The following is a 19185-nucleotide window of genomic DNA, read 5'->3' as shown; positions in this document are numbered from 1 at the left end:
TTTCTTGTGGTAAATGCCAAGCACATCTTTCACTCTGAATAACATAATGAGGAAGGGATAGCTTGGTAGTTGATAATAGCGGCCCAGGGCAAAAGCCTCAACTTTATTGCTGAGATTTTAAGAGGAAAAGCGGCCTGAGGAATTACTTGATGATTTACAATTTGGGAAGCAGTGGTGGCTTACACTGGTTTAGCCGCTTGTCAAACTACTGTGTAAGCAGTATTCTTGATTGCAGCTTTGTAGGCTTCATCACAGCTTATACGTTTAAACAGAAAGCGCGAGCCGGGTTAGGGTTTCAGACTGCAACGTGTTGCTGGCTGAACACGCAGTGCGCATGGAGGGCACCGGTCACCCCCTGGGTACCCACTGTGCTGATGCTCAGGGGCCACGTACCTTAGCCTGGATCTATGGTGGGGGGCTCTGCAAGCTGCTTCCAGGCGATTTGTGACTCGCATGAGGATGAGGAGCTACAGGTTGGAGAAAGACAGAAACATGATGTAAAACCTGTACAAGTCAGGCCGCGAGAGGAGCGTGTATGTAGAAGGTCCCTGTGCATTGCCCTGGCTCTGCGCAGCTCTGCCCCACTTTATTTTGTGTAGTCCCTCAGGCCAATTAAAAGTCTAACGTTAATCAGTTCTTCTCTTGGTCATTCTCAAGTTTCTTTCTCAAAGGAAGCATTAGTCAGTAGTTTTATCTCTCAATTTTGTGTTTATTTTTGAGAGAGGTTTTGTAAAGTTTCCTCAAGTAATGTTTAGTCTGTTTGCAAAATCTTATATCAACACGCTTTTGAATTTGCCGTGTCATGTAGGGAGACATAACACACAGAGAGTTTCTTTAACTGTGAAAAGCAATATGGCTCTTGGCAGCTTTGCCTCCTCTTTTGTCTCTTTCTGAAGCTGGAAAGCAGATTTATTTTGTTAAAGCCAAGAGACATTTAGAGTTACTTAAGGCCTGAGTAGGAGCTGCCGTCTGTTGTTCCCTCTCTGTAGCATTCCCATGACTGCTGGAGCAGGAGCACTTTGGAAAAATGGGTAATTAGTGCTTCCTTATTAAGGTTATTAATGATTCTGACCCTTGTTATATTAAAGAAAATCCTGAATATTAACCTTATGACCTAAAGGGATTTCCTCTCATAAGTCATCTGTTAATTTTTTTTAGCTCCTAAAAATATACATTTGTATTTTGTATTCTTGCTATAGATACCCATTTCCATTTAGCAGATTTTTAAAATTCAACTAACGGAGGAAAATGCAGCCACAAAGGAAGTGTATTTCAGAGTTAACGTGAATGAAAAACATTTGAAGTTGGTAATTGTAATTTTGCTGTGACAAAGTGGCTTAGAGTAAGACAGAAATATTTCCTTCACTTTTTAACAAGATTAGAGTAATTCAGGTCACATATTCCCTTTCACAATATATAGTCTATGATGGAGTATTGTCAGAAAACTGCAAGTACTTGCACAAAAGTGTGAGATGTCTTGTGTGTCTCTGAGCTTATTTTTTTAATAATGATTACTAATTCACTGCTGTGTTAAATGCAATAGGTCAGGTTAGATCAATTTTTATTCAGAAGAGTTTTGGCCTACAATCAATGTTTTGGCTTTCTATCCTCTGCTCTGTGTATGTTTTTGTTGCCTTCTTTTTCTTTCTTTTTTTTCCTATTCTTTGTTCTTTCCTATCTTTTTCCAAGATAAGAAACTAATGTCCTCTTTGTCCCCAGGTCCTAAGGCCGTGGTGTGGAGCTATATTGACAAATCCCTAGACTTAGATATATTCTTGCTGTGTGTTTTCTTTCTGGAATGAAAGTGTAATAACACAGCTTGTTTATCTTTTGCTGGTTTTAACAGCAGGCAGAAGAAAGCTTTTCTTAATATTTTTGTATTAATAGTCCATTCTTAATAACCTTGTGTTCTCCAAAAGACTAAAAATAGTAGTCAGAGTAAGCATCCTTCTGGACTGTATTTGTAGAATTGAACAAATGGTTGATATTACCAGTTGGTAACATATGACACCAACATTAAAATGCTGGCATGTATTAGCTATAACCCTGTTTTTTGAGGGATCACTCTATTATGCTTTCATTGAGTATTCATGTACTCTTCTCTGTTAAAATCTCTTACCCTCTTTGATTCAATGCCAGATTATTTTTTTTTTTTTTAACCTTTTCCTTGCTTACCTATTTTTAAAATGCAGCCTACGGCAGTAAGACTTAAATCTTCCTGAGGCCTGAAGGTACCGTTGCCCTTTAAACAGCAGCAAAGCACCAGAATTACCTGAAGGCTCAGCCCAAGCCTTCCCACCGGCCGGCCGGCTCAGCCAGTCCCGCTGCCATTTGCAATTCAAGTATGAGTTCAGTGAAAGGGAACGTTTACTTTAAGCTTTATTGCCAGGGGGTTACAAAGACAAAAAACCAGATTTTAGAGACGAACCAAACATAGACAAACCCCTTTTCAAATTGTTTAGAATATTTGAGGAATACCTCTTACCACTTGCCTTTCCTTCTGGCTGTTGTACAGGTTTGTACACCCTGAAGGTAACACCTGTTTCCTCCAGGTTTAGTTTATGCACGTGTAGCAAATTAAGCATAGAGTTTATTACTAGATACTAAAATCTGCTTGCTTACAGTTGCAGTTCACATTAACAAGAGGATTAACGCACCCGAATACCAGTTGAGTTACAGTGTTTGATAGCAGCAGTGAAGCTGTGAGTTTATGAGGTTTCATAAGGCAAATGGTCTCAGCATTCGGTGTGAGGTGTGGTCTTCACGGAGGGGAGGTGTGTCCGGTCGAGCGGGCTGGACAGTGCAGGATCTAACCGCTAAGCGAGGACTAACTCAGCCATATCAGTGCTGCTTCTTTGCCTGTTCTTTTCTAAACATGACTGAAAACCCAAAACTTGACTGTTTGTGTTTTAAGAAGTCCGTGCCACACAAGGAGCCAGCTGACCCTATTCCTGTCCGTTTAATTATAACCTATTTCAACAGAACCTTCTCGCAGCTTTGACTGTTAGTTTTGACCATTTCATGTGCTAAACTGTTGTATGCAATATGGCAGTCCAGAACTGACTGCATTTGGGACAAATGAATTGAAGCAGGTATGTGTGTGCACACTATACTGTAGCTTGTAACTCAGCCAAAGTATGGATTCATAAAATAACCAGTGGGAAATACCAAGTTTGGGGTAATTATTATTGATTTGATGAGTTTCCAAGAGGTGGCAAACTAATATGGCACATGGATATTCATTTTCCATTTCTTAGACGTTGGCTTTTTTTCTGGCTATATGGCTGTGGATCTTTTATTTAGATTGTGAGGCTGCTGTTCATACATCTGCAAATTTTAGCCAAGTGAGCAACACTAGCCAAACCGTGCTAGATCAAACCTCCAAACAAGGTGTTTTGGCATGGGGAGATGTTTTACTACCAGGGTCAGGTTAGAATCCCATCTGCAGGACTGAGCTGTGCATCTCCATGATTCCCCTGCAATCCCTTGGATAAGAACGTGTATTTACTGTGGATCCCCAAAGAGCTTAGAGCTGAAGGTTTCAAACCTGCTAGATGCTGTGCAGACCTACAGTCACTCTTTTGGTCTCTCAGCATCACCCCATCCTTCCCCTAATTTTCCTTCAGGTTTTATTAAGTCATAACTTCCTTTGACTTCCAATGGAGTTTGCATACTTCAGGGCAGCTGGATGGGATGGGACGGGGTGGGATAACAAGCTAAATACACCGAACAGATACAAGCACAGACTTGATAGGGACCCTCTTTTTGCATCTCTTCCAGTTTATTTCCAGACGTTTTCATGTGGAGGCACTGTCCAGTTTTCCCCTTCCTAGAGCAATTTCTGATGATATATCCAACCTTATTGCCATGGTTTTTCGTGCTACCACAGGGATGGAGCTCTAGCTCTTGAATCTTAGCACAGTGGTGCCACTGTTTCTGCTGAGAGCTTTCTCTTGCAACATGCACTAAAAGGTCAAAGGGTAAAATAAATTTAAATTATGTTCAAGGGAAAATTCACCACACGTACTTGACTGTCAGGGTTTGGGGATTTTTCTTCCCTTTTCTTAGTGCTGAGGCATATTAGAGATTTTTATGGTTTTGAGTGTGATCCAGCATTGATACTGTAGCTCTGGAGGAGTGCCAGCAGGGAGGCTTACAGAATATCAAGTTTTATACCATCTTATGTAATGTTTATGCGGGTGGGATATGACATATTGAAATTCAATTTATTGAAATTATTGAAATTATATTCATACTGCTCTGCTGCCAGGGGAACTGAAATGGCTATGTTTTGTGGCATTCCTGCTCGCACAGACATAGACACTCGGGGATGATAGGTTTGCATTAATGTGTTTGTCTTCTCCTGCACCTATTTTCACTGGTGAACCGGTACTGTTACACTAAAAGTCTACATTGTGCAGCCATGGGCATGTAAATAAATAAGGGAAAGGGTCTGAGTTCTTAAAAATAATGAAAATTTATTCAGATTTGCATTGCTGGTTTGGGAACCTTCCTTTAGACAGGGTTTGGTTTCTTTTCAGAAAAGGCAGTATCTATTTCTCTCATTAATCCTTTCATTGCAAAACTCATGTTACAACAATGCACAGAAACCGCTCTACATGAGTTATGTCTTTTTGATTTTATCAGTCTAATTCAATCAGTGTGGATACTTTTACATCTGTATAAAGCTACCCTGTACAATACAGATTTTTCCTGTCCAAGAGACAGAAAGACAGACACGTTTACTCTGAGGTCACACTATTGTCATGTGAGAGGTTGGTGGTACCGATGCCACCATGTTGGGGGAAAGATGTGTGAGAGGAGCCACTCTCCTAGCCAAAGTAGTACTTGCAGTAAAAAAAAAAACAACAAAAAAAACCCTGTGTCAAGACCGAACTATAAGTGAATATAAATGTAGCTTTTTTAAAGTGTTTGCTACTTGAAACTGTTTCATCTCAAAGAAAAAACATTTACATATTTGAGAAGTCTTTACTGTAGAGACTGCCATTTCTGACAAAAAAAGTCCCACTTTTTTGGCTGGACATTTACGCATCTTATCTCATGCGTCTTAACAGCCTCCTGAACAACAGCTACAAGTTTGATATGCATTGCTGGTGGGGACATTGAGTCTTCTTCATTACAGTAACCTACCATGGAGCATCCAGTTCATAGTTACGGTCAGAGGACTGCAGAGAAAGTCCCCTTTCGGACTAATTCTTGCTTAGCCATAAAGCAGGTGGTAGTAAACTTTTCTTTTTTGCTGTGGACAGAACAAGAACAAATGGGTCTAAATGGCAAAAAAAAGAAATTTAGGCTAGACAACAGAGAAGCCTTTCTTGCTGGCAGGGGTAGTTAAGCACTAGATGAGTGTGGTATGCCCATCATTATGGGTTTTTAAGGCAGATCAGACAAACTCTTTTCAGGAATGGTTTGAGAAGACTAAATCCTGCCCTGGGCAAGGAGAGGAAAATGGGTAATCTATTCTCCTCCAGCCCCATTTCCTCTGATTTTTTTTATAACGATTTTGATGCCACTTCATGATTCTTATAGCTAGCTGTGCTGTGCTTGTGTATTTTACTGATATGTTCCTATACGTGATTCATTTTGCTCTTGCAGCACGTGCAGTGAGGAAATCATGATAACAGAATTTGTTAATTTATAAAGGAAAAATACGCCCCTACTTCAGAGAGCATTCGAATTCTGAAGGGCAGTTCTGACATCTTCTTTTACTTTTGTTTTTCTATATACAGGATTCTCGGGTGTTTGTGACACACCTGTTTTTAACATCATTCCGTAACATGTTTGGAAAGTGCTGGAAAAACATTCCAGCTTTTTTTTTTTCTTTAGAATTAAAAAAAAAAAACATTACAGAATTCAGCTTTTTGGTTAACAGGATTATACAGTAAAAAAAAAAAATATTTAGACAATATTGCAGTTGAAATAGACTGAAGAATTCTTGCACATACTTTATTTGTGCTTCAGAAATTTGGCAATTTAAGAACACTACCCTGTCTGTCGCTCTTAAGCTCATCACTGTATCTAAAGTCAATTTCACAAGAAGATACTTAGCCAGTGCTTTGAAGCATCCGTACATAAATATTGCCATGTCATTCTGTTGGTTGGGATTGTGTTACTTGCTGAATGATTGCTACTCATTTTTTGCCAGTATAATCAATAAAAGTGACACTGAGAAATCTGATCTTTCTTCTCTGCAGGCCAGCTTTGGGTGGTCTCCTTACATCATCTTTTCGGCAGCACCAGGAATCCTTGGCAGCAGAAAGAGAAAGACGACGTCAGGAGAGAGAAGAAAGGTTGCAAAGGATAGAACGTGAAGAAAGAAACAAATTCAAGTAGGAACCAAATTTGCTCTCAGTCTGTTGCTTTAATGTGTGATCGATTTGTAAATCATTGAGATATTCAATTGCAAAATTGAATTGATGAATAGTTTGTGTGTCTCTTTAGATACCTTTCTGGATCTAAGTATCTTAAAAACTGATATATTAAACACATCATGATGAATTTTGGCGTTTAATAAACCAGCAAGTTTTTTAAAGGCGGCTGTGTATTTGCCGATTATACTGATTGGATATCTGCAGAGGCCAGGTTTTATTAGCTAATATACTCCTCAAAGTGTTACCTCAGTGAGGCATGGGGTTTGAAGATGAAACAGTGGAAGGAAGGTATCAAGAAGGGAGGAAGGGACAGCAGTGAGATATCTTTTTGCTTTTATGTTCTGCAAAGTAGAAGTGTTTTGCTGTCTCAGGATGTATGGTAGAGTTTTTAAACTACTTTTTCCTGCTTTTCTGAACATGTGTCTCTTCCTCTGGGAAGCAGCAACTGACAGAAAGTAGTTATCAAAATTACTGCTCAAACTGTGGCCAGACGAAGGCCCCAGCTGAATATAGGAGTCTCCATTTTCACATCTGAGAACATGTGTGCTGTGGGATCCCAGGGCGTGCTGCCTGAGGATAGTAAGAGACGAGCCCTCTCCTCCTGTTAAATCCATGCCTGGAAATCCCAGCACAGGCATTAGCAAAGACTTCAGTGGGCTTAGGATAGATAAGGAGCCTATACCTGAAGTGGTTTTCCTACTGTCTGTAGAGTGTGCCCTAAGACACCAATTTGTTTCCTCATAAATAGGAGTGAAAAGTAAACATATTTTTAGTAGTTAGAAGACATAATGCAGTAATCTAAAGAATGGTAGGATAAATGTTTCGTAGCCCTAGAGTTGGTATTTATGGAAAAGATGGCACTGGGTTTCATGTGAGCTTGTTTATTAGTATGCAGGATTGTTTTCACTATAATCATCTCTTTAGTAAGAAGTGGAAATGGTCTGTGTCATAGTGAATTTGGAAAGAGGAGTAACTTACTAGTGGTTGTTTAGTTGGTTGATTGAAGGAGATATTCTCCTGGCTCCAGAAGATAGCTAGTTTAGAAGAAAATGAGAGGCGGAGGGAAGGTGGAAGAGCACCATAATAGGATCTTTGGCAGCCAACAGCTGCCCAAGTTCTCCTGAAACAGAAACAATCAGGTCTCAGTCTTCAAGCCTCTTCCAAAAACTCTCCCTCTAAGTGGTATCATCAGGCTGCAGCAGGCTGCCGTGGACAGCCAACATGATCTTTTAGAAAGGAAACTCCCAGACCAAAAAAGCCACCAGGATATTTGGCAGCTTGATCTGTTTGAATAACAGGTCTGCACATTTCACTAGAGGTTGGCTACAGTAGTTTTCTGTCACTAAAAGAGCTTCCTTAAAGTCAGAAAACCAAATTTTTTTAAAATACGTATCTTCATCCCATTACTCCAGAGTCAGAAACTGGTTAACTAAACGTCATGATTGTGTTGCATATTTAAGATGACAAATTTTCAATGCCCAGTGTTTTCATCTTCTAGATTTGAGTTCCCTGGTCACCCGAAAGTTATAACTTGTGTTTGAGTGGAGGGTCTCCAAAGCCACCAAACTTCGCAGACAGACAGCATCCCACAGTTGATTAAACAGTCTGGCGGGAGGAGTACAAAGCCACAGCAAACAGTCATGGACAGTTTTGTAGGAGTTCTTGGGATTACATTATCGTATCATCGGTCTGGATAGAAACCCAGCCTCTGAAGATGTATTTTTGATTAAAAATAGCACTTGCAATTCACAGCCTTTAAACTCGTGAACAGTACTGGATTTACCATCATGACTCATTTGTTATCTCATTCTTTCCAACTCTGCCTCGAGAACATTGCACTAGGTTCTGGCACCATTATTGACAAATTGAGGATAATTTAAAGGAGGGTATCACCAGTTGTGAAAGAGCTTGGTTTTAGGAGAGGTGTTAAAAAGCTTCATAAGTTATTGCTAGCAAAAGGAATGCTTTACATAATGAACATTTTTCTCAGTAGAAGGACTGTTGTACCTGTTGCATATATAGAACAATATGTCCTAAAATACAGGGGTTATTCTTCAGCTGTAGGGAAGGGTGAAAGTTGTCAGAGGGGAAAGAGTAATGTTAAAATTTGCCTGCTGAAAAATTGCTAGGTTTTGGGTTTTTTTCCCTTGGAGTTATTCCCATAGCTATTGTAATTCCAAAGAATACTCTGAAAGTATGATAAAAGTATAACCAGTTCAGGGATTCAAAGGATGAGGAGATAGCCTGAGACAGTAAGTGTGCTCCCTATTAATGGACTTTTGAAGAGCACTTGCAAGCAGATGTTTGATAGCCATTGGTATAGTAGATGATAAGTAATTCATTTGAGGACAGAAAATAAAGAGAAAAAACAGTCTTTTATTCATAAATGGAGTAGTTCTGAAAATCTTTCTGGTACTCACAGATTATGTTGTAGAAGAATCTAACAGATAAGGTGAAAATCTCATCAGTTTTTTCCACCAGATTCAACCAAATATTAAAAATGTATTGTAAGGAACTATCTTCCTATGATATTGAGGCATGCTGGACATTCACTGGGTTCTGCTGTGCTCCGACTTAAATTTGCATCCACATTTGTGGCTGTGACAGGCCTGCCTGAAATCATGGTGCTCAGGCATCCAGCAAAGTTGACTTGGCAAAAGCGAATTATATGAGTTACTTGAGGAGCTGTGGGAGGGGCAGCTGAGATAGAGGGAGGTTTGTATCTAAAACTCGGGGTGAAAAATAAAGAAGTGAAAGGTCGTTACCTATCCGATGATCCTGCATGCACCTTGTAAGACCGAAGAATTGTCCTACTTGGTAATGCCAGTCCGCTGTCCCCTTTCCAACCATGGCAACTAAAACACACTGAGGAGAGGTATATTAGAAGGAGGGCCAATACGATATGCTCCCTGCCTTGGTCTGTCCTGCCGGGTGCTGCAGTCACTGTTTCGGGGCATTCTAGATGGAGCAAATGAGGAATGATTTAATAGCCAGTAATGTGCCTGCTCGTTATGGATGAGTCTGGTTCATTTTGTCTCATTTCAGATACCAGGTTTCAAAAAGTGCTTCAAGTTCTTCACTTTTTGGGTTTTTTAATAATTACTCGTAATGACCTTCTGAACTACATATTTGGTGTACACATACCTGTGGTGTATGCATGGAGAAGTGTACACACATACTTTCAGCCTTTTTTACAAAAACAAACTAATAATTTTTGTCGACAGCAGCCTTCATTGCCTCTGGTCAGCTTGTTTGTACTGCTTGTGGTTTCTTCTACTGTACTTACGTTTCTGTGACTTACCTTATTCTTCTGTTTTCCTCTGCAATTTACTGCAATTCTCTTTTTAGCCGCGATTATTTAGACAAAAGAGAAGAACTAAGACAAGCAAGAGAAGAGAGGTTTGTATATAATGCATCTGTACTTCCCTGTGGTTGCTTGCACTTCCTATGTTCTTTACTGTGGAGCGCTCGTGTGTTTACAGTTTTAACTCTGCATGCACAGAACACTTTTATTCCAAAAGACTTCTCTAAGAAAGCGGTTGTTTCATTAAAGAGGAGAATGAAGTCCAGCTGTAAGCACAGCAATAAATGAAGAGCAGTGGGACTGGAATGCATAAGAATGACTGATGATCTATCTTTTATCTGTTTGTGTGGGAAATAAGCTTACTGTGTTTGCCTCAGATATTTGCCCAAATTTAGCATAGTTATAAATTGAATAAGCCTGTATTTCTCACCCAGTGGGTCGCAAGCTTTCTGGAGGGTCAGAAAAGGCAACTGAGGATAAAGGAAATTGGGGTCACAAGCATTGCAAAACTGTAGTCACAGGCTGATGGAAATGGTTCTGACCCACTCCCAGCATATTTTTATCTTTCAGGGCCAAGTTTTCTATGCTGATCTCTCTAAATGTCAGCGAGTAAATTACAAAGCTTAGCAGTGTTTATCATTGGGGCATTGTTTTAGTTTTATTTAAATAGCATATTTAAAGGGATGAGCTTTTTTTTTCTTTTTTTAATTCAATTAAATAGTTTATAAACTCTGGGTCAGGCTGGGAGCTATGTGCTTATGAAAGCACATTTTTCAAGCAATACTCTGCTAAAGACCTTTGCCTTTCAGTAGCTTCATCTCTACCTCCACTAGTAATTATACCCTGGAGGGAGCTCTTGTTTTTACCTGGAAAATATGCACATTACTGAACAATCAGTAGATGAAAAATCATCCAGATTGCTTCAGTTCTGCTTTTATGGTCCTCTAGAGGTTACTTTCTGGAGATACTTTTGGATTGTCAAGAATTGGAATTACATTATCACAGTATGAGAGCAGCCATCTCAGAAATCTTTGTATTGCTGCATTTTGTTTTGTTTTGTTTTCACAAAACCATCATACAGCAGGCAGTTCATTTCTGCAAACTGAAGTCTGATCTGTTGTGGCTGAAGTAGCTAATATTAAAAAATGGTTTTGACATCTCTAAGCATAAGAAAAGGTGGATGGGCTTTCCTTTGTCCTTCCAGCCAAAACAACTACAAATAGTTTAAAGCATTTTCTGAAGTGAAACGTGTCTGATCACATAAGCATCATCCACCGAGCTTAGCTGAGTGAAACCTTTTACAGCAAGCATGCTCGTCAGCAAGGTTTGAAACAAATTAGAAGCAAGCTCTCCAGCACTTTCAAGTTGTGAGGGAATATGCCAAGTAAACTGGAGTATTCTGGGGGAAGTGTTCACCAGCGGGGCATCACTGCTCTGCAATCTGAGACAATTTCACTGGTCATTAGGGATGTGTCTTTATCCTTAGGGCTCTTTTGAACGGAAATGTTAAACTATCAGTTCTTCCTGATAAAGAGGAAAGACACGTTTGCTTTGACAGCACATAAATACTGAAGAAAACTTCTGCAAGTGAAGTCTTGCACCAGTAGTCTATTACATTGGCCTTCTGTAACTACTTTTTTAACAAACACCTTTGCACAAATGAAGTTTCATTTCCTATAGCAAGTTGCATGTTGACTTGTTTTAAGAGAACGCATGAACCGTAAGAAAATGCTATAGCCAAGGTGCTAAAATTCTAGTTAAAATCTGGATTGTATGTTTCCTCCGTATCCGTTTGGAAAAGTAGAAGGAGATAATATTGAGCACATAGGAAAAACTCTATTAGAAGCACTGGTTTGTCTAAATTCCTATCAAATCTTCGGAGCATTCTGTGTACTATCATGTCACCCTGGAGCTCCAGAGTACAGCCCCCCACTTTTCCAGTGGCTCTGGGGTGGCCTCAGTATGAGGGAGGAAGATTCCTGCAGTTTCAAGGAGCCTGAGTGTAACTCAGCACCATTCCTTTCATGTGTTCTTACTCTTCGATGATTTGAGGCCTTTTTTGCTTTGCTTGGTTGGGAGTTTTCCAGTGGTAATTTAAAAATAAACCCAAGAAAGGTGGTCTCCCAAGCCCTCTTTAGTGTGATTTACAGCTCAAATGCTCTCAACCCTGTGACTTTGTTGGTACATAAACATTTTAAATTGCCCTCAGGGCATTGCTTAGAGACCTAGAGAATTCACAGTGATATTTTCATCTACTTGGAGATGATAAGTGGAACATCATGTTCGTGAGGTATACCAAATGGATAGCCCACAGACTTTCGGCTCCTTGTCTATAGAGAAGAGTCGTCATAGACGTGATGATGTCTGCGGGTTTCCATGATTTAAAGGAATATGACAGTATATACAGAGGCAATGTGTCAATCCTGTAGTGAGGGAACTAATTGCAGTAGAGGGATGGTAGCTAATCCTTTCAACTCCTTGAGATTTTGGTCTTCGTGAGACCTTGTGTATTTGATGCTGGCATTCATTCATTGTTAAGACATTGGGCAGAAACAAAAAGTAGCCCACATAAGTGTCATTTATCAAGTGTGAAGTGTTAATAACTGATTCTTGAATGATCTTTATTTCTCGGTGAAATTGCTGTATCTGCTTATTAGGCTTCCCATTTGATAACTAGTTATGCTGATGTACTGCCATTAGAGTTGCTGTTCTGGTTCCCTTTTTTCTTTCAGTATAACGAACAGATACACTTTGAGAAGGCACGTCTTGATGATAGTCCACTGCTTTGCTGATTGGCTGTGCTGTGCACAGCTACAGAAGCTAAAATGTTAAAGCAGCTGAAAAAGAGCTGAGGGCAATAAAACATTGTAGTTCCCCCCGTTACAGAAGGATCCATCCAGATCTTTGTTGTAGTCTGTTGGCAAACTGTAAAACCCTCCTCGGCAGCAGCCAGCTGGGCTGTACCTGTTTGAGCTAAGTGATTAGTCTGAATGGCTCTTTATGAGTCTGAAGTCCCATCTGCTCTACTCGTGAGGAGGCGGAAGGCGCAATACGTAAGTGACCGACGTCAAAAGAAAGACTGGCTTCGTGAACTGTAACGAAACATTATGCTAATGCCAGCAAAAGGCTTTCTCCTCTATTGAAAAGGCAAAAATCATTCTCGAGAATTGGCTTCATGTTAGAACTGTAAACAGTTCCTATTTTATAACCATACAAGTATGTGGCTTGTTATATTTTCATCCCGAGTCTGTAGGGGTTCTTTTTCTTGCAGAATTTGTTCAAAGCCTGTGCATACCTCTGGAGGAATAAAAGAAAATGAGTTTGTTCTTCATTATTGCTGTTTGCAATAAAGCAAATTGCCTCTGAAAACACAAGGACTGCTCTTCAAAGACACATTTCTATGCTCTATATGGATGTTTGCAAATGTGCATGCGTGCGTGGCTACCATATGTACTAAGCGTGTTTGGTACCACAAATGGCTGACTTCTTTACCGTGCCTGCTTTTAATGCACCCCCATACACTAATTTGGGCTGTCAGCGAGGCAGAAGGGGGGAGGAGAGGTGTTCCCTGTTACGAAGTGTTTACAACAGCGGGTTATAGGAGGATGACCACAGTGTTTCGGGGACATACGCAGTAGTCTTGATTAACCTGTTTAACAGTTCACTTGTGGGTGAGACAAACAGTCTAAAGCCCAATCCAGCTGTATTCATGAATTTATTCCTTAGCAAATAATGGTGGATAAAATTAGCAGACATCTGGAAGAGGCACGTATTTCAAAGCTATTTTGGTCGAAATGTATAAAGCACACTATGAAGAATATGATTGGTAGCTGGTCTTAATAAACAGTTAGTGAGTTCTGCCTGCCTAAAATGCAAAACAGATGTATCTTTGTTCTTTTAAAGTGACTTTGATGAATAAACTACATGTGACGTCAGGTCCAAGCTATTGGATGTCTGAGTCCGGCAGAGAAATTTTTTAGAATAAAAAAAAGAAAACTTTCCATTGTAGACTCTGGAGAGAACAAAGTGAATTCCAGTGCATTGCTCTCAGAGCAAATAGAAGCAGGTTCAGAGACTTTAGATAGTCAATCCAAACATTTATTATTGGTATTGTTTTCAGGGAGATCTGTTTTTGTCTGCTGCACTGTACCATTTTCCTCTCTTTGCAGCAATTCTCAGATTTGGCTATTTGCATCCGTATTAAGGGGCTCTGGTTTTGGTTTTTTTTTTTTTTCTTTTGTTTTTCTTTCCCTCCCGTTTTAGTTTTGGAAGAGGGAGGGCTGGGAGGAGGAGGTGAAGGAGGAGGGTGAAAAGGAGGACAGACAAATGCTTCCAAAAGGAGAAGGACTGTGCAGACACAATACTATATCTAAGGACTCTCTAACTCTGCTGATTTTTGCTTTTGTTTTGTCATGAGCAATTTAATGTTTTTCAGGGCAATAGTCTTTGCTTTGGTGTTCATTTTTTGGCAGATTGACCAGGCAGGCAGTTTAGTGCTGTACCCCTTGTGTCAGGAAGTCAGCTCATTCTCTGCAGGTGTTTCATCCATAAACAAGCATCAGCCACAGACTTCTTTTTCTTTACGGAAACCCTCTGGAATTTAACTTTCAGATACAAATACTTGGAGAGATTGGCAGCGGAGGAATATGAGAAGGAGCTGAGGAGTCGGAGCGTAAGCCGAGGCAGAAGTGAGCTGTCCTTGAACCTGAGATCTCCTTCAGCCCCGTCCTCGCCTGTGCCCAAGAGCATCAGCCCAGCATCCATAGAGTCCCAGGAAGAGCTGAAGACCCCTTCCACCCCTTGTGGGACCCCTCAGCCCTCAGAAGGTAAGTGAAAAGGAGGGCAGGGGAAAGAGCAGTGGTTTTATCACAGTTTCTCTCGGGCTAGCAGTGAGTGTTGATGCATGAGTGCAAGAATATAAACTCTGAGGTCCCAAAGTAAAGTGTCTTATTATATTGTTTCATTGTCTTCCTAAAATTCCTCTTTTTTTTCCCATAGATTTGGATGTCTTCTAGTCTATTCAAGCAAAGAATATACTGCTAATTGTTGCTATGATTTATATTATCATTGTCTGTTGCTATTAGAATGGAATAATTGGAAAATACAGCATACAGAGGGTCTTAATTTTAGCATCATGTTCCTTGTATATTAGAAGTTACTGAATACTAAACCAACAATATTCCTGCCAACAGATTTTGCTTATGTGGTTTCTCTGAAAGAAATGCAACAGATGAATGCCAAGATTATAATAACCTTCCAGCAGAGCACAGGCTGAATGGGACAAGCAGAAAAGGTCTTGAATTGAAGGCAGGGAGGGTGTGTTGGTTATTTTTAACACCAACAAAAACTCTTAAAATTGTAGCACAAGTAGTAAAGGACTTAAAAGAGACCACAGACAATTAGTAAAAAGGAAAGTATAATTAGCGTTTGCACGGTTGGTTTGCTGTCATATAATTTATTGGTGTACAGAGCAATATTTTTCTTGTGTGCACGTCATTCTGCCACTTGCATCATGTACCCCTCCTTCAGTCCTCAAAAAAACACCCACCGTACAGATTTATATTTACACCACATGATGTTGCATTAACATTGGGAGCTAGAATGCATGTTGAGGGTGAATTATCGCCATCATTCATTTTTATTTGATTTGATTTCCTGCTATGTGCTATTGGTGATTAATGCATTTGTAACTTGCACTGCTTGGTTTTATTGAGTGTTATGGCTGGTAGCATGCTATAAAGCAAAGCAATTTAAGAAAAAAGTTACAAATACTGAATGTTGCATATGTTTATCCTCGCCGTACTAAGTAGGTGAAGTTTATTTAATTTACGTTTATGTATTTTCCCAATTATGTTCCCAGTTTTCTTGTCTGGCACCTTAAAAGTCTCAGTGGAATCATTTGAACTTAAAAAAACATGGATATTTTCCTGTACCACTGATATTCAGAAACATCCAGATGCCCATTTTTTTTGAGTGCAATATTGCTTTTAGAGCAAATAAGCTGAATTTTTCCACCATTAGGATTTCAGAGCTGGGTAGGGAGCAAGTATCTCTTTTATGATGATTATTTTAACATATTTCTGCTGGAAGCATTCAAAAAAATTGCGGCATGAAATGGAGCAGCACAATCCATTTGGAGAATACATTTAGAGCAGGTGTACAGGGCAACTTCAGGCAGCCAGAATATGGCAAAGCTATCAACACGTGGGTAGGCAGGACATCTCTACTAAAACTCCTGGCAATATCAATAGGCATCAGAGGGCAGCACCTGGAAGCCTGGCAAATGGACTGCAGGGAGAGAATATGTGGATGGGGCAGGATAAGCCTCCAGCCAAGGGCAGCTGCAGGCAGATGGCCAGGACAGCACCAGAACAGGGGCCTGAAACCTGCATACTTCAGTGGGAGCTGTGCATGAGGAAGAACTGCTGCTTCAGGCCTACCAAAAGCTTTGGAAAGGTCATACAAAGTAATGAGCAAGTGGGCAGGGCAGGCTCTCGCGTCTGGAGGTGGCCAGATTATCGGATATCAGCCAACAGCTGGCAGGCTTATTTGCAGATTTTGTGCCATGGTCTCTAGACTATTATCTGAGTTCCTTATGCTCCATAACGAATTAAAATCTCAACTTCTGCTGTCCTTAGGAAATGTTATGAATCGCACTTAATAGATAGAGAAACTGAGGCATTAACTTGCTTAAGCCAGTTGTAGGAAAGCTGAAATAGAGCCATAGACAGAACCCAGATTACTTGCACCCCAAGCAGTTGCTTTGAACATGGGGGTCACCGTCTTCCTAAGCAAGGATAAAACTGCAGAAAGAAAACACTTCCTTGGTTCTGTGCATAGGATCCTCCAAAGACTCTGCAAGAACGGTGTTAACGGATGTCTGATATTTGTCTGCAGAATTCAGAACCTGAAGTCAAACGGGAAGCATGTTCCTCTACTAGCAAAACAGTAAGCGATTTTCGGAGTCAGATTTATTTTATGCTGTTTGTGCTGAACTATCCTTTGTCCATCCAGTATCTACTGCGCTTAAGAAGGAAATGATTTTGTCTGTGGAACTTTGTCCCACGCTGTGAAACGTCTCAGTATCTTTACCCAATATAAAAATCTGGACTTACTGAGCTGAAGTGTTTTCTCATATAAAACAATGGGTTCCACTAAAGTAATCAAGTCTTGTAAGACTTACTCTTGTAAAACTTGGGGTATGGCATTCAGAGGAAATGAAGGCAGTCCCGTAACTGCAAAATGGAACTTAATATTTTTTTTCAGAGCAGCTACTTCCTCTTTTGTAATTTCATTGGAGAATATTTTATGAAGGGCATGTGCAGTAAAGGAGAGCAGCAATAACCAAGACATCTCTGAAGTCAATCCACAAAGGGGTTGGAGATGAACCCTTCTCTAGGAGAAGCAGCTTTTTTAGCACTTGAGGAAGTAAGCAAGCCAACCCAAGTGCACATTGTGGACAACAGGAAACCTTCTGAACATATTAGTAGCTGAGCAAGGTTCAAATACTGCCTAAAGTATGACTGGTGAAAGCATCTCGGCAGATGGAGAAGCACCAGAGCATGAGGGTGCAGTGAGGCCATTGCGGCCCCAGGTGTAGAGCCAAAGGAACCATGGTACAGAAAGTCAGAGGAGGAACTGGGTTGGGGGACAAAGAAAGATCATTTCTGACTTGATGAAGAAAGAGCAGGTTCCCTACTGGTGGTCACTCTGTGCTAGTTTTTACCATCACAAGGAATGGGACGAAAAGATTGGGGTGGGGGTGAAGAAAGAGAGAGACTCCTTGCTGAATTCACAGCCAGAGGAGTCCTGTGCTGGAGGAACTGAAGGGAGATAACAGCCAAGACTTCTGAACAATTGAATCAAGAGGGCTTGGGTAGCTATAACCGTCTTCAGACTTACTGTATGCTTCCTCAAGAGACACTTAGTGTATGTATCTCCCAGCTCCAAGTGGAGAGCAGAGAAAATAGATGAAGATGAGGTTGCCTAATCTATTACCCTGGCAAGGGATTAGATGTGGGCCCAGAGGGATGTTTGTTCTCTCCGAGGGCTTATAAGGACTGGGAGTTTGAGGTCCTATCAGCAGGTACTGAGGATACAACATCTTGTGTCTGCTTCAGAGTTCATTTATAGTTGAGTATTGAAAGAAAAGTCATTTCCCTCCATATCCCTGTATAGCATTACAAGTTCGTAGCCATCTTTTTCAGAAGGGAGCGTCTTGCTGTCCTCTCTAACCTCTCACTCAAAAGAGGGCTATCGCGAACATCCGATTAGATGGTAGCAGATCAGATGGCTAGGGCTTTGCATGGCAAAGTCTTGAAGATGTCAGAAGATGCAGATTACACCATCTCTCAAAACGACAAAATCTTTACACATTTGTTGAGGGACCCTGCTACCATCTCTTTTAGAGATGAGGTTACACAGCTTCTTTGGGAGATTTCATTCTTCCGAGAAGTCTTTGCATTTTTTTCCAATCATGCTTTTTTGGAGATTAAGTTCTGGCAGAAAAAGAAGTGGGCATATCACTCAAAAATTAGTCCTTAAAGCCGCATTCAGTTTTCCTCCTCCTGATTAATCCAATTGCAAGTAAAACTTCTGCTTATTTAAAGACCTCAACTCCCTCATTTGTTTTAATGGAGGGGAGGCGGCAGGGAAGCAAAGCCTTGAGAGAAGTGTGAAAAATAGCATATGCAAGTGAAAAGAGATTACTTCTACTGCTGAATGTGGTGATCCCAGTTTAGGTGTTAAGAACTGTATAAGTGTAATGATTTTTTTTTTTTTTTTAAAAAAAAAAAAGAAAATATGTTGCTTATAACAGCATCACATTTCTTAATGTCTCAGGAATGCTTTCTTTGCTGTTGATGCTTTTTGATATGACCGTGCTTGCTTCCCTGAGTCTTCGCACTCTCCACCAGCAGAAGTCTGAAGACAGGGATCAGAGCCTGGTCTGTTATTTAACTCTGTTGCCACCTGCAAGGTTGCCACTTAAAGTAGTGTCTTGTCTGGTGTGAAAATTGATCCAGCAGATACGGGACTGAAAGTTCCAGCTCATTTCAAATAGGCCACCACCAAGCATTCACTGAAAATGGTATTTTTTAACATCTTTAGAAGTTCTCACCAACAGCAGCCCAATGGATTACACAATGGAATTGCAAGTGATGGACACACATCCAGGTTGCTGGCTTTGTTCTCTAGCTAGTGTTTGCTGACAGATTTGATTTTTAAACTGCTTTTTAAGGGAGGCGCTACTGGACTTAGCTCACTATTCATAAGTTATTTGGGTTATTGGTGGATTATTTGATATTATCCCTAAAGAGAGAGAGAGAGACTGTCAAAATGAGTGTCAACATATCCCTGTTTTGTCCTAGAAGTGCTCAGATTTTGATACTCCTTGAACTCAAAAGACCAGCCTGTGTCAGTATGTTGCTCTTTACTCTTTGTTATCTATTAGATTCTGCTAAGATACTGCATCTTTCTGGTATGTGTGGA

General features: G+C 40.4%; 1 protein-coding gene across 19 annotated transcripts in view; it reads left to right on the top strand.

Annotated features, from left to right (window-relative positions):
• Positions 1-19185, top strand: part of FHOD3 (formin homology 2 domain containing 3) — a 407898-nt gene that overhangs the window by 315708 nt on the left and 73005 nt on the right. For 17 of the 19 annotated variants that reach the window (XM_087759886.1, XM_087759824.1, XM_087759808.1 and 14 more), the window contains 3 exons: positions 6216-6350; positions 9741-9791; positions 14308-14522. In XM_087759886.1, the coding sequence (XP_087616012.1) occupies positions 6216-6350; positions 9741-9791; positions 14308-14522 (401 nt within the window). The remainder of the gene's footprint in view (positions 1-6215; positions 6351-9740; positions 9792-14307; positions 14523-19185) is intronic. The other 2 variants (XM_087759866.1, XM_087759751.1) reach the window with 1 other exon arrangement.

The sequence above is a fragment of the Nipponia nippon genome, unplaced genomic scaffold, assembly GCF_047370975.1.
Source record: "Nipponia nippon isolate SJK-2023a ecotype South Korea unplaced genomic scaffold, ASM4737097v1 scaffold_1, whole genome shotgun sequence".
In the NCBI taxonomy this organism is placed as follows: Eukaryota; Metazoa; Chordata; class Aves; order Pelecaniformes; family Threskiornithidae; genus Nipponia; species Nipponia nippon.
The sequence above is the reverse complement of the archived record's forward strand: the minus strand, read 5'-3'. Positions and strand labels throughout refer to the sequence as shown.